The sequence below is a fragment of the Ammospiza nelsoni genome, chromosome 22, assembly GCF_027579445.1.
Source record: "Ammospiza nelsoni isolate bAmmNel1 chromosome 22, bAmmNel1.pri, whole genome shotgun sequence".
In the NCBI taxonomy this organism is placed as follows: domain Eukaryota; kingdom Metazoa; phylum Chordata; class Aves; order Passeriformes; family Passerellidae; genus Ammospiza; species Ammospiza nelsoni.
Genome location: NC_080654.1, coordinates 3,535,027 through 3,558,209, shown reverse-complemented (window position 1 = coordinate 3,558,209; position 23,183 = coordinate 3,535,027). Strand labels below are relative to the sequence as shown.

General features: G+C 61.6%; 3 protein-coding genes across 5 annotated transcripts; 2 read left to right on the top strand and 1 right to left on the bottom strand.

Moving 5' to 3' along the window:
• Nucleotides 1-77: 77 nt before the first annotated feature.
• Nucleotides 78-4,354, bottom strand: TAS1R1 (taste 1 receptor member 1). The gene is made up of 6 exons (XM_059487487.1): nucleotides 4,197-4,354; nucleotides 3,824-4,127; nucleotides 2,728-3,504; nucleotides 2,165-2,377; nucleotides 1,870-1,990; nucleotides 78-1,003 (listed from the first exon to the last, which is right to left on the bottom strand). The coding sequence occupies exons 1-6, from the start codon at nucleotides 4,352-4,354 to the stop codon at nucleotides 78-80; spliced, it is 2,499 nt and encodes an 832-aa protein (XP_059343470.1).
• On the top strand, nucleotides 4,084-9,641 carry NOL9 (nucleolar protein 9). 2 transcript variants are annotated; one of them, XM_059487485.1, is made up of 12 exons: nucleotides 4,423-4,674; nucleotides 4,745-4,970; nucleotides 5,134-5,261; nucleotides 5,399-5,537; nucleotides 5,848-5,944; nucleotides 6,380-6,477; nucleotides 7,212-7,373; nucleotides 7,534-7,819; nucleotides 7,899-8,010; nucleotides 8,312-8,489; nucleotides 8,903-9,036; nucleotides 9,347-9,641. In XM_059487485.1, the coding sequence occupies exons 1-12, from the start codon at nucleotides 4,483-4,485 to the stop codon at nucleotides 9,467-9,469; spliced, it is 1,875 nt and encodes a 624-aa protein (XP_059343468.1). In that variant the 5' UTR covers nucleotides 4,423-4,482; the 3' UTR covers nucleotides 9,470-9,641. The 2 variants fall into 2 exon arrangements, with proteins under 2 accessions (XP_059343469.1, XP_059343468.1); XM_059487486.1 differs by lacking the exon at nucleotides 4,745-4,970 and having other exon boundaries at nucleotides 4,084-4,674.
• A 2,179-nt stretch (nucleotides 9,642-11,820) lies between these two features.
• On the top strand, nucleotides 11,821-22,934 carry PLEKHG5 (pleckstrin homology and RhoGEF domain containing G5). Of its 2 annotated transcripts, XM_059487484.1 has the most exons (22): nucleotides 11,821-11,872; nucleotides 13,660-13,736; nucleotides 16,036-16,165; nucleotides 16,380-16,482; nucleotides 16,563-16,623; nucleotides 16,729-16,820; nucleotides 16,897-17,033; nucleotides 17,110-17,258; nucleotides 17,967-18,035; nucleotides 18,732-18,917; nucleotides 19,087-19,257; nucleotides 19,331-19,426; nucleotides 19,508-19,558; nucleotides 19,669-19,818; nucleotides 19,896-20,006; nucleotides 20,071-20,220; nucleotides 20,296-20,433; nucleotides 20,597-20,716; nucleotides 20,818-20,950; nucleotides 21,020-21,132; nucleotides 21,212-21,366; nucleotides 21,441-22,239. In XM_059487484.1, exons 3-22 carry the CDS (start codon nucleotides 16,123-16,125, stop codon nucleotides 22,237-22,239), a joined length of 3,027 nt encoding a protein of 1,008 aa, XP_059343467.1. In that variant the 5' UTR covers nucleotides 11,821-11,872; nucleotides 13,660-13,736; nucleotides 16,036-16,122. The 2 variants fall into 2 exon arrangements, with proteins under 2 accessions (XP_059343467.1, XP_059343466.1); XM_059487483.1 differs by lacking the exons at nucleotides 11,821-11,872; nucleotides 13,660-13,736; nucleotides 16,036-16,165; ... (4 more) ...; nucleotides 17,110-17,258; nucleotides 17,967-18,035 and adding exons at nucleotides 18,412-18,574; nucleotides 22,331-22,934 and having other exon boundaries at nucleotides 21,441-22,235.
• Nucleotides 22,935-23,183: the final 249 nt, after the last annotated feature.

The window sequence follows — 23,183 nt, the reverse complement described above, 5'->3', positions numbered from 1 at the left end:
GGGGCCAAGCGTCGGTCTCCGCGGCGGAGTAGGCGCGATGCGGGATGAGCCCCGCGGTGCGGGCCGAGCCCCGCGGCTCAGGCGGCGGCCAGGCGGCGCGTGTACTCCTGGATGACCATCTGGAAATGTTCGGCCGTGTTTTGGTGCGGCCGCAGCAGGATGACGAAGGCCCGCGGCACGAAGTACCCGCCCAGCAGCGCTGCGAGCGTGCCCAGCGTGCCGAGCACCCGCGCCACCGTCTCGGTCTGGCCGCGCAGCGCGCCCTGCGAGCAGAGCACGGCGGCCGAGCAGCCCAGGTGTAGCAGCAGGCTCACGGTGAGGCTCTTGGCCTCGTTGTAGGCGGCGGGAAGGTCGGTGCCCGCGTAGGTGAGCACGAAGCAGGCGGCGCTGAGCAGCAGCGTGTAGGCGGTGGTGGCGTCGGCCGCGGCGCTCTGGGCGCACTCCAGCACCACCCACTCGTCCCGCACGCCGTACTCCCGGCGCGGCACCGAGGGGCTGGCGGCCTCGATGGCCACGCACAGCGTCACTTGTGCCGCCGTGCTGGCGGCCACGAACAGCACCGGCCCCTGGCGCCGCATCCAGGCCTCGTAGAGCGCGGGGCAGCGCGCGTTCAGCTTGAAGATGCAGAGGATCTGGAAGGAGCGGGTCGCCACGCACGAGAGGAACACGGTGAAGCTGATGGCGAAGAGCGGCACCCGCAGCAGGCACGCCGCCTGCGAGGGCTCCCCGAAGTAGCAGAAGAGGCTGCTGCAGGTGCAGGCCAGGGAGCCCAGCATGAGGAAACACGCGTTCCCGCCCGCGGACTTGACCACAGGTGTGGAGGCATTGAGGGCGAACAGGACAGTCAGCGCTGCTATGAGCAGCATGAGAAGAACAGCCAGGGCCAGCAGCGCCCAGGAGAGGGGCTCGGACCAGGACAGGAACTCGGTGGTGCGGTTGAAGCAGACCTCACTCCCTGCTGGGGCCCACTCATCCAAGCCACAGGCCTGGCAGTCAAAGGGGTCTGTGGAGGACATGGACCCCTCACACACCTCGGACCCGGTAAGAGCTCTGCCACGGTGCAGGCCTGGCCCGCAGCTCCCTGGGCTCTGCTCAGCCATCACGCCTGCTCCTTCCTGTGGGCGCTCCCAGGCCTGGGGTAGCAGAGGGTGTTCTTCCCCAAAGACCCCCCAGCTAAAATTGGCCCCATGGACTCTCCCAAAATCCATGGCCTGGGCTGAGACAGGGGCTTGGCTGTGTGAGGCTCATGGGGGCTGTGGGTGGGAAGGGGCCCATGCATCCTCAGTAACCTGGGAAGGATCTGCAGCAGCTGCTGTTGAATGGGACAGTACCATGTAGGGGGGCTTTCTGCTCCCACTGCCCCCAGAGCTGCCCCTGCCTACTCCAAGGCCAAGGGTGTTGAGGCACTAGCTGCCAGGAAGGGGTTTGTTGTTGGGGTTTGTTGTTGTGGCTGGCGATTCTGAGGCAGGAGACATTTCCATATGCCAGGTGCTGGTGATCATGTAGTGCGGAAGCCCCGGGTGCCATCTGGGGCACAAAGGAAAGCACTAGGTTGAATTTCCCTGGCAGAGGATGCGGTGCAGGGAACAGCTACCGGGCCGGACATCCCCTTTCCCCGGCCACAGGCAAAGGGGCTCTGTTTGCCCAGGTGGGCTCACCTGTGGGCAGTACTCCCCGGAAAGCACAGGGCATGGGCTTTGCATACCCACTGGTAGGCAAACAGGAGCCAGACCCACTGCCTTCAGGTCAGCTCAGAGGTTTTACTGACCACAGTAAAACTGTGAGAGGCTGGGAATGGTGAGACAGGAACAGGAGGTAGGATGTGGGCAGGGAAGGAATGGGCAGGAGCAGACAGTGTGGTGTACTGACCCGATGTGTTCAGGAAGGTTCCTGGTGGACAGGCCTTGCAGCTGAAGCAGCATTTGTGGCGGCTCTGCTGCAGCCTCATCTCTCCTGGCTTACAGGCCTCGGAGCACACCGAGCTGGGAGCCTGCCAGGAGCACAGACAGAGTCAAGCTGACAAACAGCAGCGCTCTGGCACCCCCCAATACTGCCTTGGCCTTCAGTTTTGCCCTGCTATGAGGAAACACCCCTGAACTGGTGGCATTGGGATGCAGTCAGCTCAGAAGTGAGCAATAAATAAGACCTGGGTGCAGAACAGTACCTTGCCGTCTTCTGTGTTCCACAGGATTTTGCCTGGGTCGATGCTCAGCCTGTCAGGGTTCACACGGAATGTTCCTATCACATCAGAAGCCCACTTTGGGCCCAGCCACTTCCACATGACAATGTCAAAGCCTTTATGAATGTCCCCGTGGTCATCGAAAGAGATTCGGCTCTTGTTCAGGGTGAAGTTTACTTGCCTAATCTTTTGTAGGAGCTGTAAAACAGAAGAGTAAGAGAGGAGTCCTTCCAATGGCACGACTCCTGCCATTGGAGGGAGATGTGCTGGAGGATGCTTTTCTCTGTCCTGCAGCTGCTCTCAAGCCCCCCAACATCTGCAGGAAATCCCATCCAGTGAAGGGGTGGTAGTAGAGGAACAAGTGACCTAGGATGGAGTCTAAGTCTAGATCTTGGCTGCTCTGTCTGTGAAGGGCAGCTGAAGTCCACAAGGGTCTTCAGCTGGGATTTGAGCCTTTGGGAAAGACCAGAAACCTTTGTGCACAATGGAAAAATCCTTCCCTGTGGGAAAGGATCCTCATGGATCTTCTTCCACGAGGTTGCTCTTACCTGCCAGGGATAGACAATGCCTTTGCTGCAGGCCCCCGAGGCACAGCCCAGCAGGTCATGGAGGCCATGGGCCACGGCATACACAGCTGAGTACACGCTGAAGGAGCCTTGAGCATCGTACAAGTCAGGGGCGGTGGCGAGCGCGCGGCAGCCGGTGCAGCGCTGCATGCAGTCCAGCCGTGTGCTCCCCGCAGAGTCCCTGCCCGCCTCTGCACTGCTGCCACGCTCAGCCACAGCGCCTTCCTCCCACAGCTTCCAGGCCTCAAAGCGCTCCAGCATCGTGGGCTCTGGCTTCTCTACTGCCATCCCAATCACCGAACCGACGGTCTGGATGCCAGGTACCTGCCAGATAGCTCGAGCCAACGACCAGTCTTCAGAGGCCACCCACACCATGTCTGTGATGTTCTTCTGGACCACCACCTCAAAGAACGGCACAACGCTTCCTCTGGTGGAGAACACGATAGTGACATTGACCTTGACATCTGTGAGGATTCGGACCAGGTTGTGAAGCTCCGGGTTGCTGGCATCTGAATTGGCGGGGAGGGTGCCTCGGTAGGCCACGCACATGTTGCTTGCAGTCAGCAGCTCCTGCAGGCCATCCAGGCCAACCCTGCCATAGGTGTCATCACTGCCCAGCAGCACCACCCAGGTCCAGCCAAAGCGCTGCAGCAGCGAGAAGATGGCCTTCACCTGCTGCCTGTCACTGGGGATGGTGCGCAGGAAAGAGGGGTACAGCCGCTTCAGGCTCAGCAACTCCGTGGAGGCTTCGTAGCTGATCTGCAATGAGAGTCACGGAAAAGGGGGATGCACTGTCCCAGGCAGCTGCTATCCTGAGAGCTAATGGCACAGGCAGCTTATCCTGGGAAGACTTGGAGCTGGGCAGGCAGTGGACCCAGTGCCAAGCGTGCTGAAGCAGGAGAAAGCTGTGATGGATGGCAAGCCAGCCCACTGACTGCCTAGGAAAGATCCCGTGACAGCACACATAGAGGGGCTGCATTTCCAGTTCTACCAGGCTCCTCAGGTCTGAACCCACCCTCTCTGAAACCATCACTCCTTGGGATCCCTGGTTTTCATCAGCCATAGAAGGTACACTTACCTCTGGTACAAGAAAGAGACTGAGAACAGCGGCTGTGGTGAGGGACAGCTGGGTGCTGTCAGGGCCAATGACGGCCACAGCCTGGGGTTCATAGTGTTGGAAACTGGGGAGCACCTGGACATCCTGCCTGCCTTTGCGAGCCAGGGCGCACAGCGTGGCGTGGAAGTTGGTAGAATCAGAGCAGGTGCCGTAGATTTCATAGCCTAGAGTGACATTAGGGAGCAGCGTGGTGGAGTTGTTGATCTCCTCCACAGCGAAGCGCAGGGCCTGGGCCAGGTAGTAGCCGTGGTTCTTGAAGGTGGCGCTACGGAATCGAGAGTGGTTGTTAGGGAGGACAGAGCGCGCTGGGGGCGCGGGCAGCGCGGGCACTCACTCGTCGCAGCCGCGCACGAGCAGTCTGGTGTCGTCGCGGCGCGCCGCGGTGTGCAGCGGGAACAGCCCGGCCAGGCGGTGATCGCCGCGGAGGCTGAACGAGGAGGCGGCGGCAGCAGCCGCGCAGAGGCACAGGCGGAGCAGCGCGGGCGGCAGCATGGCGGGGTGGTCCCGCACTGTGCGGGCGGCTCTTAAGGGGGCGGCGGCAGCGGCGGGCGGGGCCTCACACCGGGCGAGGCGGGGCCGGCCGAGGGGCGGCCCCGGGAGGCGGAGGAGGCTCGGCGGTCATGCCCGCGCGGCGCAGCCGCCCCCGCCGGGCTTCGGCCCGTGCCCTGGCCCGCGCGAGCCGGGCGGAGGCGGCCTGGCGGGAATTCGCCGCCTCCTTCACTCGCATCGGGATGGTGCCGCCGGCCGAGCCGGGGCTGGTGGCCGTGGAGGCGGCGGAGGGCACAGCCGTGCTGCTGCTGGAGCCGCGGCAGGTGAGCAGCGCCCACCGCGTGCTGAGCGCGCCGCGCCCCGCACCGCCTGACCGCCCGCTCTGTCCTGCAGGCGCTGACCTTCACCGGCAAGTGCCGCCTGCGCTGCCTCTATGGGGCCGTTCGCCTGCTGGGCTTCGCCGTGGCCTCTCACCACCCGGGACTGCCGGTCTTCTCGCCGGCCACGCACTGCGCGCTCAGCCTGGAGGCGCTGCCCGGCGCCCGCCCGCCCGCCGCCGCCCTCCGCCAGCTGCGCGCCGCCGCCCGCGCCGCCATGCGCTCGCACCGCGTCCGCCGCCGTGAGTGCGGGACGGGAGCGGGCGCGGGGCGCGGGCGGGCGCCATTTCACGGGCGGTGCGGGGAGCGGCCATTTTGTGCGCGGGGCGCTGCGCAGCGGGTGGGTGCCATTTCGCGGGCGGGCGCGGGGCTGAGGGTGATGATGGCGGCACTCGGCTCTTTCAGCGGCGCGGGTGAAGGTGATGGCTCGGTTCTCTCCCGACTGCGCCGTGGTGCTGCTGGAGCATCTGGACACGCCGGTGACGCGGTTCCTGCTGAGCCACCCGCCGCTGTCGCGGTTTTTCGAGCCCCAGGTGAGGCGGCGCGGTCGGTGCGTGCTGCGCCCTGTGCCGTCTCCGCACCGCCCATGCAGAGCCAGCAGCGGCCGCCCCTGTCGGCGCTAGGCCCTGGCCTCACACAGCCCGTGCTGAGCGCTCACCCTCTCGCCTAGAAAAAGGAGGAGTCAACCTTCACTCCAGAGCACGCGGTTCTGGCGTCCGTGGGCATCGTGAAGTGCAGCCCCGACTGCGGGCTGCAGGTGTCGGAGAGCATGTGCCTGGCGCTGGAGGAGCTGATCCAGGCCTGCTGTGGTGAGTGCAGGCATTTGGCCATATTGCGGCTTTGGTAGCCGGAAAAGAAGAAGATTCATGAGGCTTTTCATGAGTTAAAGTTGAGAGAGTGCCGTGACCGAAATACGTGTGCCAAAATGATGAAGTTAGGGAGGAGTATTCAACCGACCACTTCTATCTGTGAAGAGCACGGAGGAGGGATTGAATCAATCATGCTGATTGAGGGTCACATTTTTCTTTATGAAGAACGTGCATCTAGAGCTTAGGCATTGCCTAGGGTGGGTCAGTGACACCAGCATCAGTCCAGTTCACACTCTGCTTTTCTTTCTAGAGGAAGATGAAGGTGTCCCTGTGGTGCTGGTGTGTGGCCCAAAAAACACTGGGAAATCAACATTCAACAGATACCTAATTAACCTGTTACTGAACCGGTGAGTCTTTCCATATTCTGCAAGCCTTTAAGTGCTACATGAGGTTTAGGAGAAGGAAAAAAATAAAAACAAATGTTTGACAGGTCTCTCAGAAGAGCCATCAGAACTCAAAGGTGCATAGTTTTTAAACACAAACAGTAATTCAGAAAAACAGGTATTCTTATCTTGAGTGATTTCAGAAAAGTTGCCTCCTGAACATTTCTGTTGAAATACTGTTAAATTGGAGTGTGTGAGCACATTGGGCACCAAGCAGTTTGGGTTCAGTAGGAGAGTTACAATGCTTAGAAATGCACCATGAATGTGGTTGAGGGAAGGAGAGATTTTATTAATTAATTTTAGCTTTGCAACCTGGAACAAAATCTGATTGGTCTTCCGATGTGTTCAGGCCATGTAGTTCTTTTGGGGGATGCTAGCACCCAGTCTCTCTCCCTGCAGCCTTCCTGTGGTGGAGTACATGGAGTGTGACATTGGCCAGACAGAATTCACTCCGCCCGGGTGCGTGTCCCTGAGCAGTGTCACGGAGCCAGTTCTGGGTATGTGTTCTGCTCCTTCTGTGGTTACAGAAACCTGTTCCATTTCTGAAATGAACAGGGTGTTCTGGGCAGAGGCTCTGCTTCAGAGGAAGCTGCTGCCACAGCTGTCGGAGTTTCCTGGGGAGAGTAAACCAAGGGCTGTTCAAGATTTCTTGTAGGGACATTTAAGCTCCCTGGGTAAGGTGGAGCTGTTCTTCTGCTTTAAAGAAACATGATGTTGTAGAGGTGATAGTACATGCTAAGGTGTATCAAAGGGGATGTTCTGCCTTTCAGATTTGAAAGGTCTCCTTGGGAAAATCTGTGTCTGTAGATAAAACTTGAGAAATCCAAAGTGGATCTGCACAGATTGGGGCTGCTGTGATGAGTGTAAAAAACAGAATCGAAGAAACTGCTGGAGTTTGTAGTCATGCAGATTTGTATTACTGTCTAAAAGGATGTTGTCAGGCTGGTTTACTGTTTAACCAGTTTGTCATACACTGTTCTTTAAAGATTTGCAAGTGTGTAAGCAGTGATTTCAAACAAAAAGCCACACCCAGTATTAACCCGAAACAAACAAAACTTCCCAGCCTGCAAGTGACAAACCAGTTTCCCCTACTTGCCGGCTGTGCAAGGACAACTGGCATGTGGGAGGAGTGTGGATTATTTCAGGAGAGGAGGCATGTGGGTGCTCAAGGACGGGAATGTTTTGGTTTGTCCTGGGGAAGGCACTGGATGTTTGGTGCTCTCTTTGCCAGGTCCCCCCTTCACTCACCAGCAGATGCCCAGTAAGATGGTGTATTATGGGCAGACCAGCTGTGAGCAGGACACAGAGAGGTACCTTGATGTTGTGAAATACGTATTCAGCTACTACAAGAAGGAAGTGCCTCTAATCATCAACACCATGGGCTGGGTGAAAGGTAAACGGGGTCAATCTGCTCTGGAGAGGTGTGGGAGGGAGGTAACGGTGGCACAGCACCACGTGGAACAGCAATTCACAGCATGTCCACCCTGAGCTAACGCTGCTGTGCCACCTGTTGCAGTAGTAGCAGCAGTTGTGTGTTTGCTGTGCTCCTGAAGGTGAAGGGCTGCTGCTCCTCATTGATCTCATCCGGCTGTTGTCACCCAGCCACATTGTTCAGATGGACATGTGTGACTGGAAGGTCATGCCCCCGCTGACGTCTGAGCACATCCACTTCAGCGCCGGGCTGCACACCAAGGGCAAGCAGCAGTCCAAGTGCAAGCAGCTGGGAGTGGGCAGCATGGAGAGCTGGAAGTGCCCTGAAGGGGAGGACGTGTCAGCTCCACAGCACAAGCTGCTCTATGTCCACCCAGAGTTCCCTCGGGCAGGGGTGGCAGGTGAAGTGTAAGTAGGATGTTGAGTGCTCTGTGAGGTGTGAACAGAAGAACCACACATTGTCCTTGACACGGGGCTGTTCTTGCAGGCGAGTGCACAGCAGCATCCTGCGTGACATGTCCATCCTGGGATACCTGGGGCACCTGCAGAGCCCGGACATTGGGGCAGTGCTCCCTCTGCACAGCCTGGTGCCATATCAGGTAAAGGAGCTTTTTGCTATGGGGAATGTGCACAGAGCCCAGCTTGAAGTGATGGGCAATTCTGTTCCTACTGCATATGTTTCTCGGGAGAGGGACAAACGCTCTGTATTCAGGGTGCCTGAAAGCCAGGCTTCTGTCAAGCTGCTGGCATGGCACGTGTGTGCTCTGTGTCCTGCATGTGCCCCTGCCATAGTGCCAGTGTGTAGGTGTGGTGTGGGAGCGTGCAGCATCTTATCTCTGAACTCCAACTCAATCCATGTGGAGCTGATGAGCACTTTTCTCTCTTCTCTTTCCCCCTCAGGTGCCTTTCAACGCTGTTGCACTCAGGGTTATTCACACAGATGTTGCTCCCAGCAACATCATGTACGCGGTGAACGCCAGCTGGGTCGGGCTCTGCTGCATTCCCGAGGAGGTGCGGTGCCAGAGCGAGGGGCCAGTGCTGCTGACACAGACACCAATCTGTGACTGCCTGGGCTTTGGTGAGCACACCTGGAGCTCTGCTCTCACCTGCTGTGTTTAGGGAGACAGCTTGCATAGTGATGGAGTTAACTACTCTTTTAAAAGCAGCTGAGAAATGGGATGAGTGGGGTGTATTCTCTGCTGTCAGAGACTGTATTGCAGTCCTTGGACTTCGGTTAACAGGTGGGAAGAGCTGTGGGGAATGTCCTTGAACGGTGCCACTCGGAGCTTCTCTCAGAACTCCACAGTGACTCACTTTCCAGTTCACGTTCTCGGAAGCACGTTCCATGTAGCTTTTGCAGAATTCCAATAGTTGTCTCAGTTTCCTTGTGACTTAATGTTCCAGTGTGGACTTCAGTGCTCAGGGATGTGATAGTGAGCAGGGATACCTAGTGACTGAGCTTTGCATGTGGGTTTTTGGTTTTTTTTTTAGGAATTGTCCGAGGAGTCGATATGGAAAAGAAGCTTTACCACATCCTGACACCAGTGCCTCCAGTGAATCTGAGACTAGTGAATTGTCTGCTCCTAGGGAACATTGCCATCCCTAACTGTGTGCTTGTGGGCCAGGTAGGTAGGAGCTCACAGGAGGGGTGGGAGTTGGCTGAGCTGCAGCTGGCTGGCAGGTTTTCCATTTTCTTATTCCTGAGGCTGATGCGTGCTGGGAGATGCCTGGGCATCAGCAGATGGTTATCTCTCTGTGAAATTGTCCTTAAGCACAGAAACCTTGGGAGAACAAAATGTTGTGCTCATGTTTCAGATGCCAGAGTGGGGTTTGGTGATTGCTGAGTCCTTCCCACTCGGCCCTGTCAGCCTGGGGAGGGATGTGCCCTCTGCAAGTTCTTAAAGTTATTTCTGGTTTATTTTTTCCATTTTGCAGCAAGGAATTGAGGGAGAGATCCCCTACGTCACATCTGATTATAACTACAGTATCATGGGCTCAGGGAAACTAAGGAAGAAGAAGCAGCATTTGAAGAGAAGATTTGAGTGTGATTACCCTTGAATCCTCAGGGTGCTCAGCCAGGGTTTGTTCATGTGGGACCTCAGGTGGTTGCAGGAGCCCTGGGTGCTGCAGAGGCCCTGGGCAGGTACGTGCTACAGCGGGGCCAGTTTTGATAATGTTTTGTATGTTCAGTTTGTATTTTTGGTGTTTTGTAATAAATATCTATGGTAAACACTGGCCTGGTTTGGATCTTTTCCTTGGCTGAGGCTGACACAGCCAGGAGCAGCTGCCAGTGATCCACAGTGCCCTGAGCAGAACTTCACTGTCCCCTGGGTTTGGGGAAGGGCCCATGATGGGGTTCTGGCACTGTGGGTGACCCATGGCTCTGGGTGTCCTGCTGGAACATGGGAGGATCTTTATTTATTTTTCTTCCCAGCACTTTGTCAATTAGCAGTTTGCTGCCAAGGGAAGCTGGAGGTGGTGGGAGTCACACAGGGCTGAGTGAGTGCCTCAAGTCAAGTTGAGGACATTTTTGGAAAAAACTATTCTTTATGGGTAATACCAGCATGCTGGGCTCTCCCCAGATCTGTGACTGCAAAAGTAACCTGGCTTCTAACAGCAGCTTCTGCAAAATGAGGCATGGCTCTGCCTCAGCCCAGCCTGGGGAACAGCCCAGCCCTGGAGTCTGCAGCCCCCTGAGCCCAGAGCCTGTTCACATCCCCTGGGCCAGGTCTGTGGAGGAAGGAGGGAAGCAAGGAAAGGGGGAGTGTGGTGCACTTGGGGCCAGAGCTTTTTGGCTGGTGGCTGCTGTGGGTGTGAGTAATCTGCAAAACTGCTTTTATCTGGTTTGGGAAGTGATTTCCTAGAACTCCAGGAGTGAGCAGCTGTAAACAAACAAACAAACTGGGATGAGAGGTGAGGAGGAGACAGAGCTGGAGAAGAGCTGCAAGGGCCTGTGCAGTGTTGCAGCCTTGTAAAGAGTTAAACTTAATCCAAGCCTAATTATCCCCATATGGCTGGGTCTGGCAGCAAAGGGAGAAGTTGGCCAGCACTGTGGCCTCAACAGTGGCTAAAATAAATAAAGGGGCCGTGGTGCAGCAGGGGGAACATCCCCGGCTGGGTGAGATGGGAATTCAAGTCACGAGGAAGTGGGTGGAAAAAGCTTCAGGAAAAGTGAGGTAGGCAAAGGGTGTGGGAGAAATGCCCAACACTAAAAGCACTGTGGCCAAGCATCCGCCTTGATGTCACCTGCAGCCAGTATCCACCTCACCTGACTGAGGGCAATGCATCCCAGGGTGGCTCCATCCCTTGGAGCCAGGGGATAAGTGAGTAACCTGTGTGCTGAGCTGCAAGCTTGGTTTGGGGCATTTCAGGGGGGGAGGTGGTACAAGGTGCCAGTGCCTGCTGGGGCACAGAGGTGGATGTTGCATCCGCAGGAAAGGGGAACCTCACTGATTTTCATGCTCCCTGAGGGGAGGGAGGGAGAACAGGGAGGGTGAGGTTTTGGAGCATAAACCCTGGTGAAGCATTCCACCTACAGGAACACTGTTCTGTGATCAATGGGAAATCTGTGACAGCACTTAAAATATTAAGGATGCACTAAATCAAGCAGGATTAATTTTGCAATACTTTGGCATATGTTACCTTTGTAGCAGCGATTTATGATGGAATTTCTGGCAAAGGGTGCCTAGAAGCAACAAAACTCTGAGAAGCACCTGGTGCCTCTGGGAGGAGATGCTGTGATGAATTTGGAGGCTGGGATGGTCTTGGCCTTGCAATTTTGCATGGGGCAGCATGAAGGTGCCATCTTTTGTTATCTTTGTGGGGTTTAAGCCCTATCTGGTGCTTTCTTGAATTAGGAGGAGGAAAATCCCCCTGAATATCAGTTTTCCCTCTGCAGGCTGGGGGCCCCCGTGTGCCCACGGCTGCAGGGATACAACCGGAGCTCGGGGCGGCGCATTCCTGCCCCCTCAAAAGCCGGCCGGACGGCAGAGCCGCCAAACAGCCCCCTTCTTAATGCTGATTCTTTCCATCACAAGCACGTCTTGTCTCCGTGGCCGAATGTCTTCCATAGACGGTGGAAAGTGAAATTTGTGCAATGTCTGTAGGAGGCTGAAGAAAGGCCCTTTGTGCGCCCCCCGCGCGGGCGCTGGGCAGCCTCCAGCAGCACCCTCGGCCGCCCCGTGGCTCCCGCCGGCGGCGTCAATGCACCGCTTGTCCAGAGACCGGGACCCACTCTTAAAGCCAGAGCCGGTCTCCCTCCGTTAGTCCCACCGGTGGCCCCGTCGGGGCGGGCACGGCTGCGGGGGGCCCCCGGCCGCAAGCCCAGGATGTTTCTGTACTGGAGGAAGCGGGGTGCCTACGAGCTGGAGGCTTTGCCGCCCGGCCTGGCGGGGCTGGAGTACGGGGCAGTGGAGCGCTTCTCCTGGAGCTCCAGCCTGGATGTCAGCGAGGAGCTCGGGGGTAGGTGGCTGGGGGGGGCTTTGGGCAACCAGCAGGCTGTGGCTGAGCGCGGCCCCCAAAGCCTCTGGCCCGGGTGAGGGGTTGGGAGAAGCTGCTGGTGCGGCCGGGATGCCGTGGGAATGCTGCAGGTGCAGCTGGGGAGCGCTCAGCAAACTGCCCGTGCCACCGGCGCCGCTCCCCCCCGGACGTTTGAAGCAGCCGGCTGCCGCTGCCGTGCTCTCTGCAGCAAGGACGATCCGGTTTCAAAACTCGTTTGCCGTCACCGGGAGCGCCGGCTGTGATAGCATAGCCGGCAGCAGGAGAAGGAGGAGGTGACCGGGCGGGTAGGAGAGGAGCTGATGGGGACAGGATCTCTCCTGCAGCCCTCAAAGGGTCTGGTGGGGACCCGGACACGCTCCTGCCCCTGCCCCAAAGCGGGGCTCCCTGCAGGAGCTCCCAGCCCGCGTGTCCCAGCCCTGGTGCATGAGTGACCCGCGGGCAGGGTCGGATTTTGGGAGCGGCCACGCGGCTCTGCCCGTGCTGCGGGGCTGATCCCCGGCACCGCCGGCCGCTTCGGCCAGCCTCTAGTTTTTGGTGAGTTTGGGAGACTTTCCCTTGGGTGCATGAAAGAATTTCTTATTTGTTTCCGTTATTATTCCCGATAGGTCAAGTGAAACGGCAGCGGCGGGGGGCGGGGGCCGGCCCAGCTCGGCGGGCGCTGCGGGGCGGCCGCGGGGACAGAGGCCTCATTGTGCTCCTGCCGTGGGGGCAGCGCCCGGCCCCGGCTCCCGGCCCGGCTCCTAACCCGGCTCCCAGCCCGGTTCCTAGCCCGGCTCCCAGCCCGGCTTCTAACCCGGCTCCCGGCCCTACTCCCGGAGGGCAACGAGCTGAGCCCTGCCCGGCTACTCCTGCATCCAGCAGTGTCCATGGTGCCACAGCAGCCTCGGGATCGCCTCCCAGATGGGAGCTTGTGCAACCAGCACCATCCCGAGTTGCTTCCCCCTCTCCAGGCAGAAGCAGCATTTTTTTTCAGTGCTGCCTCAAAAAGCAGACTGTTTTATCCCGCAGACTGAACCCCGGCCTTGGCCGCGGTTTCGCTCGGCTCGGCGTGGATGCTGTTTTTGTTGGCAGGAAGGATGCGGGAGATGGAAGCGGTGCGGCGGGAAAGTCCCTGTGCCGCTGGGCTGGTGTAATAGCCGTGCCACCTGGCAGAGCCGTGCCATTGTGGCAGAGCCGTGCCACCTGGTAGAGCCGTGCCATTGTGGCAGAGCCGTGCCATCTGGCCTCTCCGCATCCCCGGCAGCAGCTTCCCGACGGTGCATCCCTGCCTGCAGCGGGGCTGTCCAGCCAGAGGGTGTCTGTACTGCTCGTTTGCCGCTGCGAACAGCCCCGAGTCTGTTATTTTTAAACGATTAGGTTCGACACATAACAAAAGCCTTCAAAATAGGATTTGTCCCTAAGGCCGATTTAACTGTCAAAGCTTAAAGTGGCTCCTAAGCCTCGTTGGGGGCTGACAGCGGCAGATTTAGTGCTGCTGCTGCAGCCCCACGCTGTGCCAGCCCAAGGGGAGCTGGGGCAGGTCCGTGTCCTCATCCTGTACCCTGGAGTGCTGAGCAGGAGGTGCCGGATTCTGTCCCCGTGGCATCGCTGGCTCTTGGGGCTTCATTCCCCTGGATGAGCTGTGGGGCGGGCTGAGCCCGAGCGCTTTGCCGAGCTCTGAAACCCGGGATTCCCGGTGTGGGGGCCTCAGCACGGACCCGGAGGGGGCTCAGCACGGCACCCAGGCACTGACCCTGCTCTCTCCACAGCCGAGCCGTGCCCAGAAGAGGAGACAGCGCTGCACTGCCAGAATCCCGACTGCGCTGGAGAGAGGAGGGCGGCCAAGGTGGGTCCTGCAGGGTGGGGGCAGCTGCTGCCAGGGGTCTTGGGGGTGAGAAGGGGCAGCGGACGGCTCTGCCCAACCCGTCGCTCCCTGAAGGGCCCCTGCCCTGGTCGGCAGCCTTGGCCTGCCGTGCATTCCCCGCTGGTGTCCGGGTCCTGCTGGCATTTAACGGCACAGCGGCGGTTTACGCGTTTCCCCGAGCTGCCGTGATTTGGGCTAATCCTCTCCAGCCCGTCTGTTCTCCGCTCGCTAACGTGAAACCAGGGCAGATTTAGGGTCCTTTCTCTCCCTCCGGCCGTACGGAGCAGGGCCGGACCCACCCTGGCTCGCGGCGCGTCTCCGGGGCTGCAGCGCGGGGCCGCAGGCAGCAGGCAGCACGGCACCGGGGGTGTGCCGGTGCTCTGTTTGCACGGCGGGCTGGCAGGGCCGCTGCTGCTGGGGCACACGTGGCACTGGGCTGCAGCTGCCCAGGAGAGCAGCTGGCACTGCCGGGAGCGACTGAGGCCACCCCGCCGCTGTCACCCGAGCCCTGATGGGGCCTGGCAGGTAGGGGGGGGTGGGCAGGGGGAGCTGGTCGGGCTGGGGGCTCATCCTGCCGTGCCACGGTGCGGGATCGTGATCCCCCTCGCTTTGTGAGGCGCCTGCTGAGGGACGTGTGCTGGGAGTTCCGTGGGGCTGGGATCAGGAGCTGATCCCGGGGTGGGCAGGGGGGTTTGGCCATCCCGCCTGGCCCCTCCTGTGGGGCTGAGTCCAGGGATGAGCTGCTGGCACAGGGGGGATGAGGAGCACCCTGTCCATCCCTCTGGGGCGGCTGCCAGGCGTCCCAGGGGATCTCAGTGAATGGGTGCCAGCTGTGGGCACTGCCTGCAGCCTGCGGCCATACTCCCACTTGCAGGTGTCTGTGACCGTGTTCACAGGGGTCTTAGGATGAGGGAAGAGATGAGGATCTGACTCCATGTTTCAGAAAGCTTGATTTATTATTTTATTATATATATTATGTTAAAACTATACAAAGAGAATAGAAGAAAGGATTTCATCAGAAGGCTAGCTAAGAGTAGAAAAAGAAGGAAGGAATAACAAAGGCTTGTGTCTAGGACAGAGAGTCCGAGCTAGTTGACTGTGATTGGCCATTAATTAGAAACAGCTACATGAGACTAATCACAGATCTACTTGTTGCATTCCACACAGCAGATAACCATCGTTTACATTTTGTTCTTGAGGCCTCTCAGCTTCTCAGGAGGAAAAATCCTAAGGAAAGGATTTTTCATACAATGTGCTTGTGACAGGTGTCACGATGGCCACGCTGTGGGGCGCACGGTGGCAGCGGAGGAGGGCTGAGGGTACAGGGTGTGCTGAGGCCGTGTCGAGGCCCGCGATAGGGCACCGGTGGATGGCAGGGGGTGCTGCAGGGGGAGCAGCGGCCCCTCGGAGAGAGCGCGGGTGGTGGGAGCGCGTCAGCGCTGACCTCAGCAGCGCCGGGAGGAAGGAGGGCAGGAAGCGGGGGCGGCTGGAGCTGCACAGGCGCTTCCTCCCCGCAGCAGCAGCGCGGAGTTCTGCAGGCAAGCCCGGGCAGGGCCGCCTCCTCCCCGCACCCTCGCACCCTCCGCGGGCAGGGTGGCGCTAGGGGTCCCACACGGGGATGGGGATGTGTCAGCGGTGCAGTGGGCGGCGGCACCACCATCCCCAGGAGCGGGGCCAGAAGGAGCCCCGGTGAGGAGGGCACTGGCCAGAGAACACAGGCAGTGCACTGTGCTGGGGGCCTGGCCGGGGGTTTAAAAATAACCCGCTGTGAATGCCTGGAGGGGCTGGGGCCGCGGCCGTGGCCGCACACAATCGGAGGAAACCCGCCGGCTTGGAGCATTGTTTGCCTGCAGACGCTCGCTTCCTCCGTCCTGCCGCGGGGACACGGCTCTCGTCAGCACAAAGGGGCTGGGGGTGCCAGGGCGGCCTCCCGGGTCTCTGCTGAGGTGCTGGTGCCACGGTGCAGGTGGCTGTCTGTCCCGCAGCTCCTTGGCCAGGCCTCAGCATGTGCAGGTGTCCCAGGGTCTCTGCTCATTGCGGTGGAGCAGGGCGGGGCTCTGTGGGGCAGAACCCCCCGTGTCATTGTCATCACCCACTTACAGCACCCACTGCCACACGGCCATGTCCTGGTCATGCTGCTTTCCCGTGCCCGCTCTGCATTCAGCATTCCCTGTGAACAATGTGGTGGCAGAGGGTGCCCTGCTGCTCGTGGTGCTGCCCATCCCTCCTGTGAACACACCACAGCGGGCAGGCCCTGCCTGACGGACGCATGTCCCCGCAGGAATGCCACCACGCCGAGTGCCGGCAGCTGAGCCCCAGCGGCCCCCTCAGCCTGTGTGAGCTCTGCGATGGCCGCCTCCATGGCGCCATGCACTTCGATGGCCACATCCGCTTCGACCTGTCCCCGCAAGGTGAGCCCGAGCCAGCTGTGCCACCGCTGCCCCCGCGGCTGTGGGATGGGATGGGAGTGATGGAGTGCACTTGGGGCTGGTGCAGCTCTGGGATGGGATGGGAGTGATGGAGTGCCCTTGGGGCTGGTGCAGCTCAGGGATGGGAGTGGGGTGCAGCAAGAGCCAACACGGGGCTGGGGGAGCTGTCACAGCCCAGCTCGATGCCCCTTTGCAGGCTCCATCCTGGCCCGCAACATGTCCACGCGTTCGTGCCCCCCGCGCACCAGCCCTGCCTCTGATGTGGAGGAGGAGGAGGAGGGTCCAGCAGAGAGCAGAGGGTGAGCCCCCAGCCCTGCACAGCCCGTGGGCAGCCCCAACCCGTGGCACCCCCGTCACCCTGCCCTCCCTGTGCCCGCAGGGAGCGCAGGAGCTCAGCGCTGAAGCTGCCCAAGAAGAAGGCTTGGCGCAGACACACGGACGTAAGGCACCGGCTCCTGTCCCTGGGGCACTCAGCAGGGCAGCAGGATGGCCCTGGTGGGAGGGAGGGAGGGACCCCCGGGCAAGCAGCTGCCCCCTGTCCCCAGGACCCCAGCAAGGAGTGCTTCACCTTGAAGTTTGACCTCAGCATCGACATCGAGGCAGAGATCGTGCCAGCTGTGAAGAAGAAGTCGCTAGGGTGAGTCTGCTGGGGACAGGATAAGGGACAATGTGGGGACAGATGCAGAGACAAATGTGGGGCTCATGTCCTGCAGGGAAGTGCTGCTGCCAGTCTTTGAGAGGAAGGCCATTGAGCTGGGCAAGGTGGACATCTACCTGGACCAGTCGCACACGCCGCTGTCGCTGCAGTTCGAGGCCTTTCGCTTCGGGGGACACTACCTGAGGGTGAAAGGTGCTGAGGGGGCCCCGAGGGAGGCCTGGCTGCTCCAGAGCTCCCAGGGGACACTGACAAGGTGATGCTCCCACAGCCAAGCCCGGGGATGAGCTGAAGGTGGAGCAGGCAGTGCGAGATGCCCGGTCGGCCAGCCTGCCCATCCTGCACCCTGCCAGCAGCGCTGCATTCCTTGGGCCGGTGCTGGAGCCGCTGCCAGGACGCCGGGAGGGCACTGAGAGCCTGGTGAGTGCCAGTGCTAGCTCTGGGAAGGGAGGAATTTGGGATGGCATGACAGAATGTGTGATCCCTCCATAGCCATTCTTTCTGGTGAAGAGAGGTCATGTATAGTGTGGGTTGAAGATCCCCCTGGAGTCCCCAAGATCCACTTTTTCTCCTGGCTGTGCTGTGCTGTGCTGGCTCCACCATGGCGGTCTAGCAGCTCAAGCAGCAGCACCAGCCCTTTGGCTGTGCCAGGTGTAGGCTGGCACCAAGGCAAAGGCAAACAGGAACCCTGGAGGCCCCAGTGTTTGCTGCCACTCGGTGCCACCCCAGCTCTGGGACTCACCCCGGCCCTGGGACTCGCCCTAGCCACCAGCCCTCCCTCCTCTCAGCTGCTGGCATCTGCTGAGCACAGCAGCTCTGTCCTGCCCCATGGACCCTGGCCCCAGATAAGGCGTGGGACCGGGCTGGGCGCCGCTCCCATGGGAGCAGGGCGCCCGGCCTGAAGGGAGAAGCTCTGCAGGGTCCCGCCAGGGGGACACGGTGCTTGGTGCTGTGCCAGCAGGCCCTGAGGGCGGCAACCTGGCTGCCTGGCCAGGGCTAGTGGCCACCCGTGTCCAGCACTACGACGCCTGGCTGCAGGACCGGCAAGGCTCCAGCAGGGCCAGGGGACAAGAGGGCAACCAGGCACCTCTATGGAGGTCTTGGTCCCTATCTCCTTCCTGGGGGCAGGCGGGTCCCAAGTGGCCCCGAGGCGATGGGGCTGGGGACAGCCGGGGCGTCTGGAGAAGCGACAGCGCAGTGAGTAATGGCAAAGGGTGCCCGCGGCAGCTCTTTCCGCCTGGCTCTGCGGACGTGGCGGGGCAGTGGCAGCAGCATGCCGCTTCCCAGGGCTGGGTGGCAGGCAGGGAGCCCCGATCCTGGTGCGTTTTGTGCCCCGGCCGCATCCCGGGACACGCAGGGAGCAGCCGCTGCAGCGCTGCCCGGGGCGGCGGGAGCAGCTTGGCCGTGACCCAGCTCTTGCGACCAGCCGGGGGGCTTTGATCTCCGCCGGTGAATTGTTCAGCTCTGGTAGCTTATCTGCCGAGGAGGGAAATTAGGTTTTCGGCGCTGGCCCCACCTCCTTTTGTTTCGGAGGAGCTCGGCCACAGCCTGCCCGGCCTCGGCTCTGCGGTCCGAGCCGGGAGTGCGGCTGGACGGACGGCCCGGGCGGGTGCTGCGACCCTCGGGATGCCCTGAGCCCCCCCCGCTGCCGGGGCCGCTTGTCCATGGCCGGCCGGGCTTGGCCAGGCAGCACCCGGGGCCCTCCATCCCCGGGGCCCTGCACCCCCGGGATGCAGGTAGGCAGGTCAGTGCGGGCAGGGGAGCTTGGCCGGGGGACCCCACTGCCCGGGGTGTCCATCTGTCCCACGGTGCTCGAGGTCAGCCAGGCCGCTGTCCCCATCCTGCCCGCAGCGCTGGCACTGACCCTGGGGACGCTGCCTGTCCTCATTGCAGGCTCCGGGACGGCGGAGGAAGAACATAACAGAGTTCCTGGGGGACAGCAGCATCCCCAGCCCCGAGCCAGCCCTGCACAGCAGCAGCTCTCTGCCCACCAATGGCACTGACACCTGGAAGAACCGCGCTGCCAGTCGCTTCAGCGGCTTCTTTGGCTCCGGGACCAGCGCGGGCTCCTTCGGGCGGGTAGGTGGGATGCAGGCAGGGGAGGGGTGTGGGAACTGCCTGTGGCTCTGCTGGGGACATGGGATGGGTCCCCCCGGGGCTCAAGACCCTCATTTCACAGGCAGGGTGAGGTGGTCCATGGGACATGCCCGCTGGCCTCCAACCAGTTCTGTGCCCTGCTTTTGTCCAGGAGACAGAGAAGCTGGAGCAGCTGGTGAACAGGCTGCACGCCTACAGCACCTTCGGGCTGCCCAAGCTGCCGCCCCAGCTCCGCTTCGACCGCGACTCCTGGGAGGAGGATGGGGACGAGGCTGGGCTGGCGCTGGAGGACAGCTGGCAGCAGATCATCCAGGGCACAGAGGTAGGGACAGTGCCTGGGAAGCCTCAGGGGCTGTGCCCAGGCCCTGGCATGGCGCTGACGCTCAGCCTGGCAGGTCCTGTCGCGCCGGCAGTGCCACCAGCAGGAAGCCATCTGGGAGCTGCTGCACACAGAGGCCACCTACATCCGGAACCTCAAAGTCATCACTGATGTGAGTCTTGGCAGCTGCTGCACTGTGCTGGGTCTGGGGGCTGTGGCTGCAGCTCACTGCCTCTCCATTCCCTCCCCACAGCTCTTTCTGTCCTGCCTGGTGAACCTGCAGGAGTCAGGCCTGCTCTCTGAGGTGCGTGGAGGGGGCTGCATTGGACAGGGTGTTCATGGATGGATCCTCAGCCTCGCCATGCTGCAGGGTGGAGGTGCCATTCCCCAGCACTGCCCACCTCGCCCCCACAGGTGGATGCCGAGCGGCTCTTCAGCAACATTGGGGAGATCATCCGGCTGCACTGCAAGCTGTGGCGCAGCGTCATGGCCCCAGTGCTGGCCAAGGCGCGGCGGACTGGGGCACTGCTCGACCCCATTGACTTCCTCGATGGCTTCAAGATGGTGAGTGGGGATGCCATGCCGCAGCGGGCAGCCATGCCATGCCGTGTGCTGCGTGGTGACCACCTCGTGTCCCCCAGTTCGGGTCCCTCTTCAAGCCCTACGTGCGGTATTGCATGGAGGAGGAGGGCTGCATGGAGTACATGCGGACCCTGCTGCGGGACAGCGAGCTCTTCCGCACCTATGTGACGGTAAGGGGAGGCTGGGCTGGGGCAGGGCTGGGGTGGTGCTGGTGCTAATGCCTGGGTGCCACAGTGGGCTGAGAAGCAGGAGCAGTGCAGCCGCCTGAAGCTGAGCGACATGCTGGTGAAACCTCACCAGCGCCTCACCAAGTACCCGCTGCTCCTCAAGTCCATCCTGAAGAAGACGGATGATCCACGTGCCCGTGATGCCATCACCACTATGGTAAGGGATCAGGGGTGGGGGGCAGCAGGGTTGGTGGCCCCTGGCCCCTCAAACCCACCACCCCTCCTGGCACAGATCAGCTCCGTGGAGCGCTTCATCAACAATGTCAACTCGCGGATGCGCCAGCGGCAGGAGCGGCAGCGCCTGGATGCCATCCTCAGCAGGATTGATGCCTACGAGGTGGTGGAGGGCAGCACAGACGAGGTGGACAAGGTAGGCTGGACATGGTGGAGCTGCCATCTCATGCCATGGCACTCAATGCCACCCTCTGCCACTCTGCTGTTCCACCCTATGTCACTTCGTGCCAAGCCACCCCATGCTGCACCATGTTATGTTACCCCATGCACCCCATGCTGACCCTGGGGGTTTCTGGCAGCTGCTTAAGGAGTTCCTGAGGCTGGACCTGACGGCCCCCATCCCCGGCACCTCCCCAGAAGACACCCGGCAGCTCCTCCTCGAGGGCAGCCTGAGGATGCGGGAAGGTAAAGACAGCAAGGTGAGGACTGCAGGGGACAGGGAGGGCTCAGCTCCAGCCCCTGCCCACCCACCCCCACTCACTGCGCCAACTGGTGCCCATGGCTCCACTCTCACCCACAGATGGATGTCTACTGCTTCCTCTTCACCGACCTGTTCCTCATCACCAAGCCCTTCAAGAAGGCTGAGCGCACCAAGGTGATCCGGCAGCCCTTGCTGGTGGACAGAGTTGTTTGCCGGGAGCTCAGAGACCCAGGTGAGAGCACTGGGCATAAGGGGGGCTACAGGGAGGTCCCTGGGCACTGCTGACAGCCCCTGCCCACAGGTTCCTTCCTCCTCATCTACCTGAACGAGCTGGGCAGCGCTGTGGCCGCCTACACCTTCCAGAGCAGCGGGCAGCTGTGCCGCAGCTGGGTCGAGGCAGTGCGCAATGCCCAGGTGAGGGCACACGGGTGGGTGGGGGACCCGTGGGTTCCCTGTGCACCCCCCATTCCTCACTATGACCCCCCCATCCCAGAACCTGCTGCAGAGGCTGCGGCAGCGCCGGCGCATGGAGGAGCAGGAGGAGGAGGATGAGGAGGATGAGGAGGATGACGGCGAGAGTGGCACTTCAGCTGCCAGTTCACCAACCATCCTACACCACAGCAGCGCCAGCCCGGACTCGCAGCAGTGGTAGGGAGCAGGAGGGAGGGACCTGCACACCCCCAGCCTGGCACAGGCCCCTCCTCACCTTCTTGCCTCCACAGCCCCTCCGACGGCTCCACCGAGACGCTCGCCATGGTGGCTGCAGAGGGTGGCGACGAGCTCTCCTCCCCAGACTGGGACGCAGGACCCTTCAGCTCCACCTCGGATGCCTCCTCTGTTGGCACCAGCACCTCCATCGGCACTGGCACCTCTGTGGAGACCCCCACCTCCACCGATACCCCCACGCAGGAGCTGCCTGCAGGGGCCCTGCCTGTTCCCCTGCCCCACGGCGTGGCCTCCCCAGGCAGCGGCTGCCGCTCGTCCTCCATCGACAGCGCCTATGGCACGCTCTCCCCTGCCTCGCTGCGGGACTTTGGCCAGCAGCCCGAGGGGGCGGCCGACGAGGGGCAGGAGCCCTGCCCGGCCCCTCCCGCCCCACGGCCGGCCTCGCCCCGCCTGCGCCGCCGGACGCCCGTGCAGCTCCTGCCGTGCCCGGCCAGGGTGCTCAAGTCCAAGTCGGAGGCCAGCTTGCCCCAGCTCCTGTCCCCCACTTCCCCAGGCCCCCTAAGCCAAAGCCGCAGCCTCTCTGACCTCTGTGCTGGCTCCCCCCGGACTGGCCAAGAGCCCGCACCTCAGGCTGCCCCCGGCAGCAGCGGCAGCTCCACGTCGGAGCTCTCAGAGCCAGAGGGGCCGGCCGAGAGCCCAGCATCCCTCCCGGGGGAGCTCAGGCGGGACCCCCAGCCCCCTGCCCGCCGGACCCTGTCGGACCCGCAGGCGGCGCAGCACCGCAAGCTGACTCTGGCGCAGCTGTACCGGATCCGGACCACGCTGCTGCTCAACTCCACGCTGACGGCCTCGTAAGCACAGGCTGCCTGCTCCTGGGGTGCCCCAGCCCTTCCAGGGGACCGAGTCCCAGTGCTGAAGGCATCTGTCCCCACTCTGTGTCTTGCAGGGAGGTCTGAGAGCCGCTGGCATGGAAAAGGACAGATGCACGGATGTACCAAGGAGCTTCTCCTGCTTCTAACCGTAGCGTAAAGCCGGGGCCGGGCAGAGCAGGCACTGGGAGGCCGCGCTGGTGGGGACATGGATGGGGATGCAGAGCAGTCCCCTTGGCGAGGACGTGTCCTGGGCACGGTGGTGCGGGGCTGGACATGGCACGTGGCTTGTGCTGAACCCCCTGTCCACAGACACGAGAGTTGTCGGGCAGGGGGCCCTGGGGCTGTGGGGGGCTGTGGGAGACTGAGGGTCAGCTCTTGCAGGCGAGGAAGGGGTGACGACGTCGGCAGTGGTGAGCGGGGAAGGTGCTGAGAGGGACGTGGTGCCGGTGGCACGGTGCAGTGGGCAGTGCAGGGAGGAGGCTCGGGCTGGGGGCAGGAGAGGATGGCGCGGGGCTGGGGCAGGTTTGCCCCGTGGGCTGGCAGTGGATGGCAGCACCTGGGACTGGAGTGTGGGAGACACGGTGGGACACGCACGGCGGCCGCAGCCCCGGCTGCCCCCCCATGCTAAGCTGCACTCCACGTCCCAGCTGAGCAATAAAACCAGCTGGTGCACGCTCATGTCTGCCTCTCCTTTCCTTTGGCTTCAGCAGCACCCAAGGCTGGGCATCACCTGGGTGGGTGCATCGTGGGGACAGACAAAAAGGGGATGGGACCAGTTCCAGCCTCCCGTTCTGGAGCTCGGGGTGGGGATGGAGCCCTGGGGTGGGCTCTGCACTGCTCCCCACGTCCCCTGCCACCCCTGCCACCCCCGCCAACGGAGGGAGGGCGGCGGCCGGGTCTGCAGCGAGGCACTGCAGGTCCCTCCCG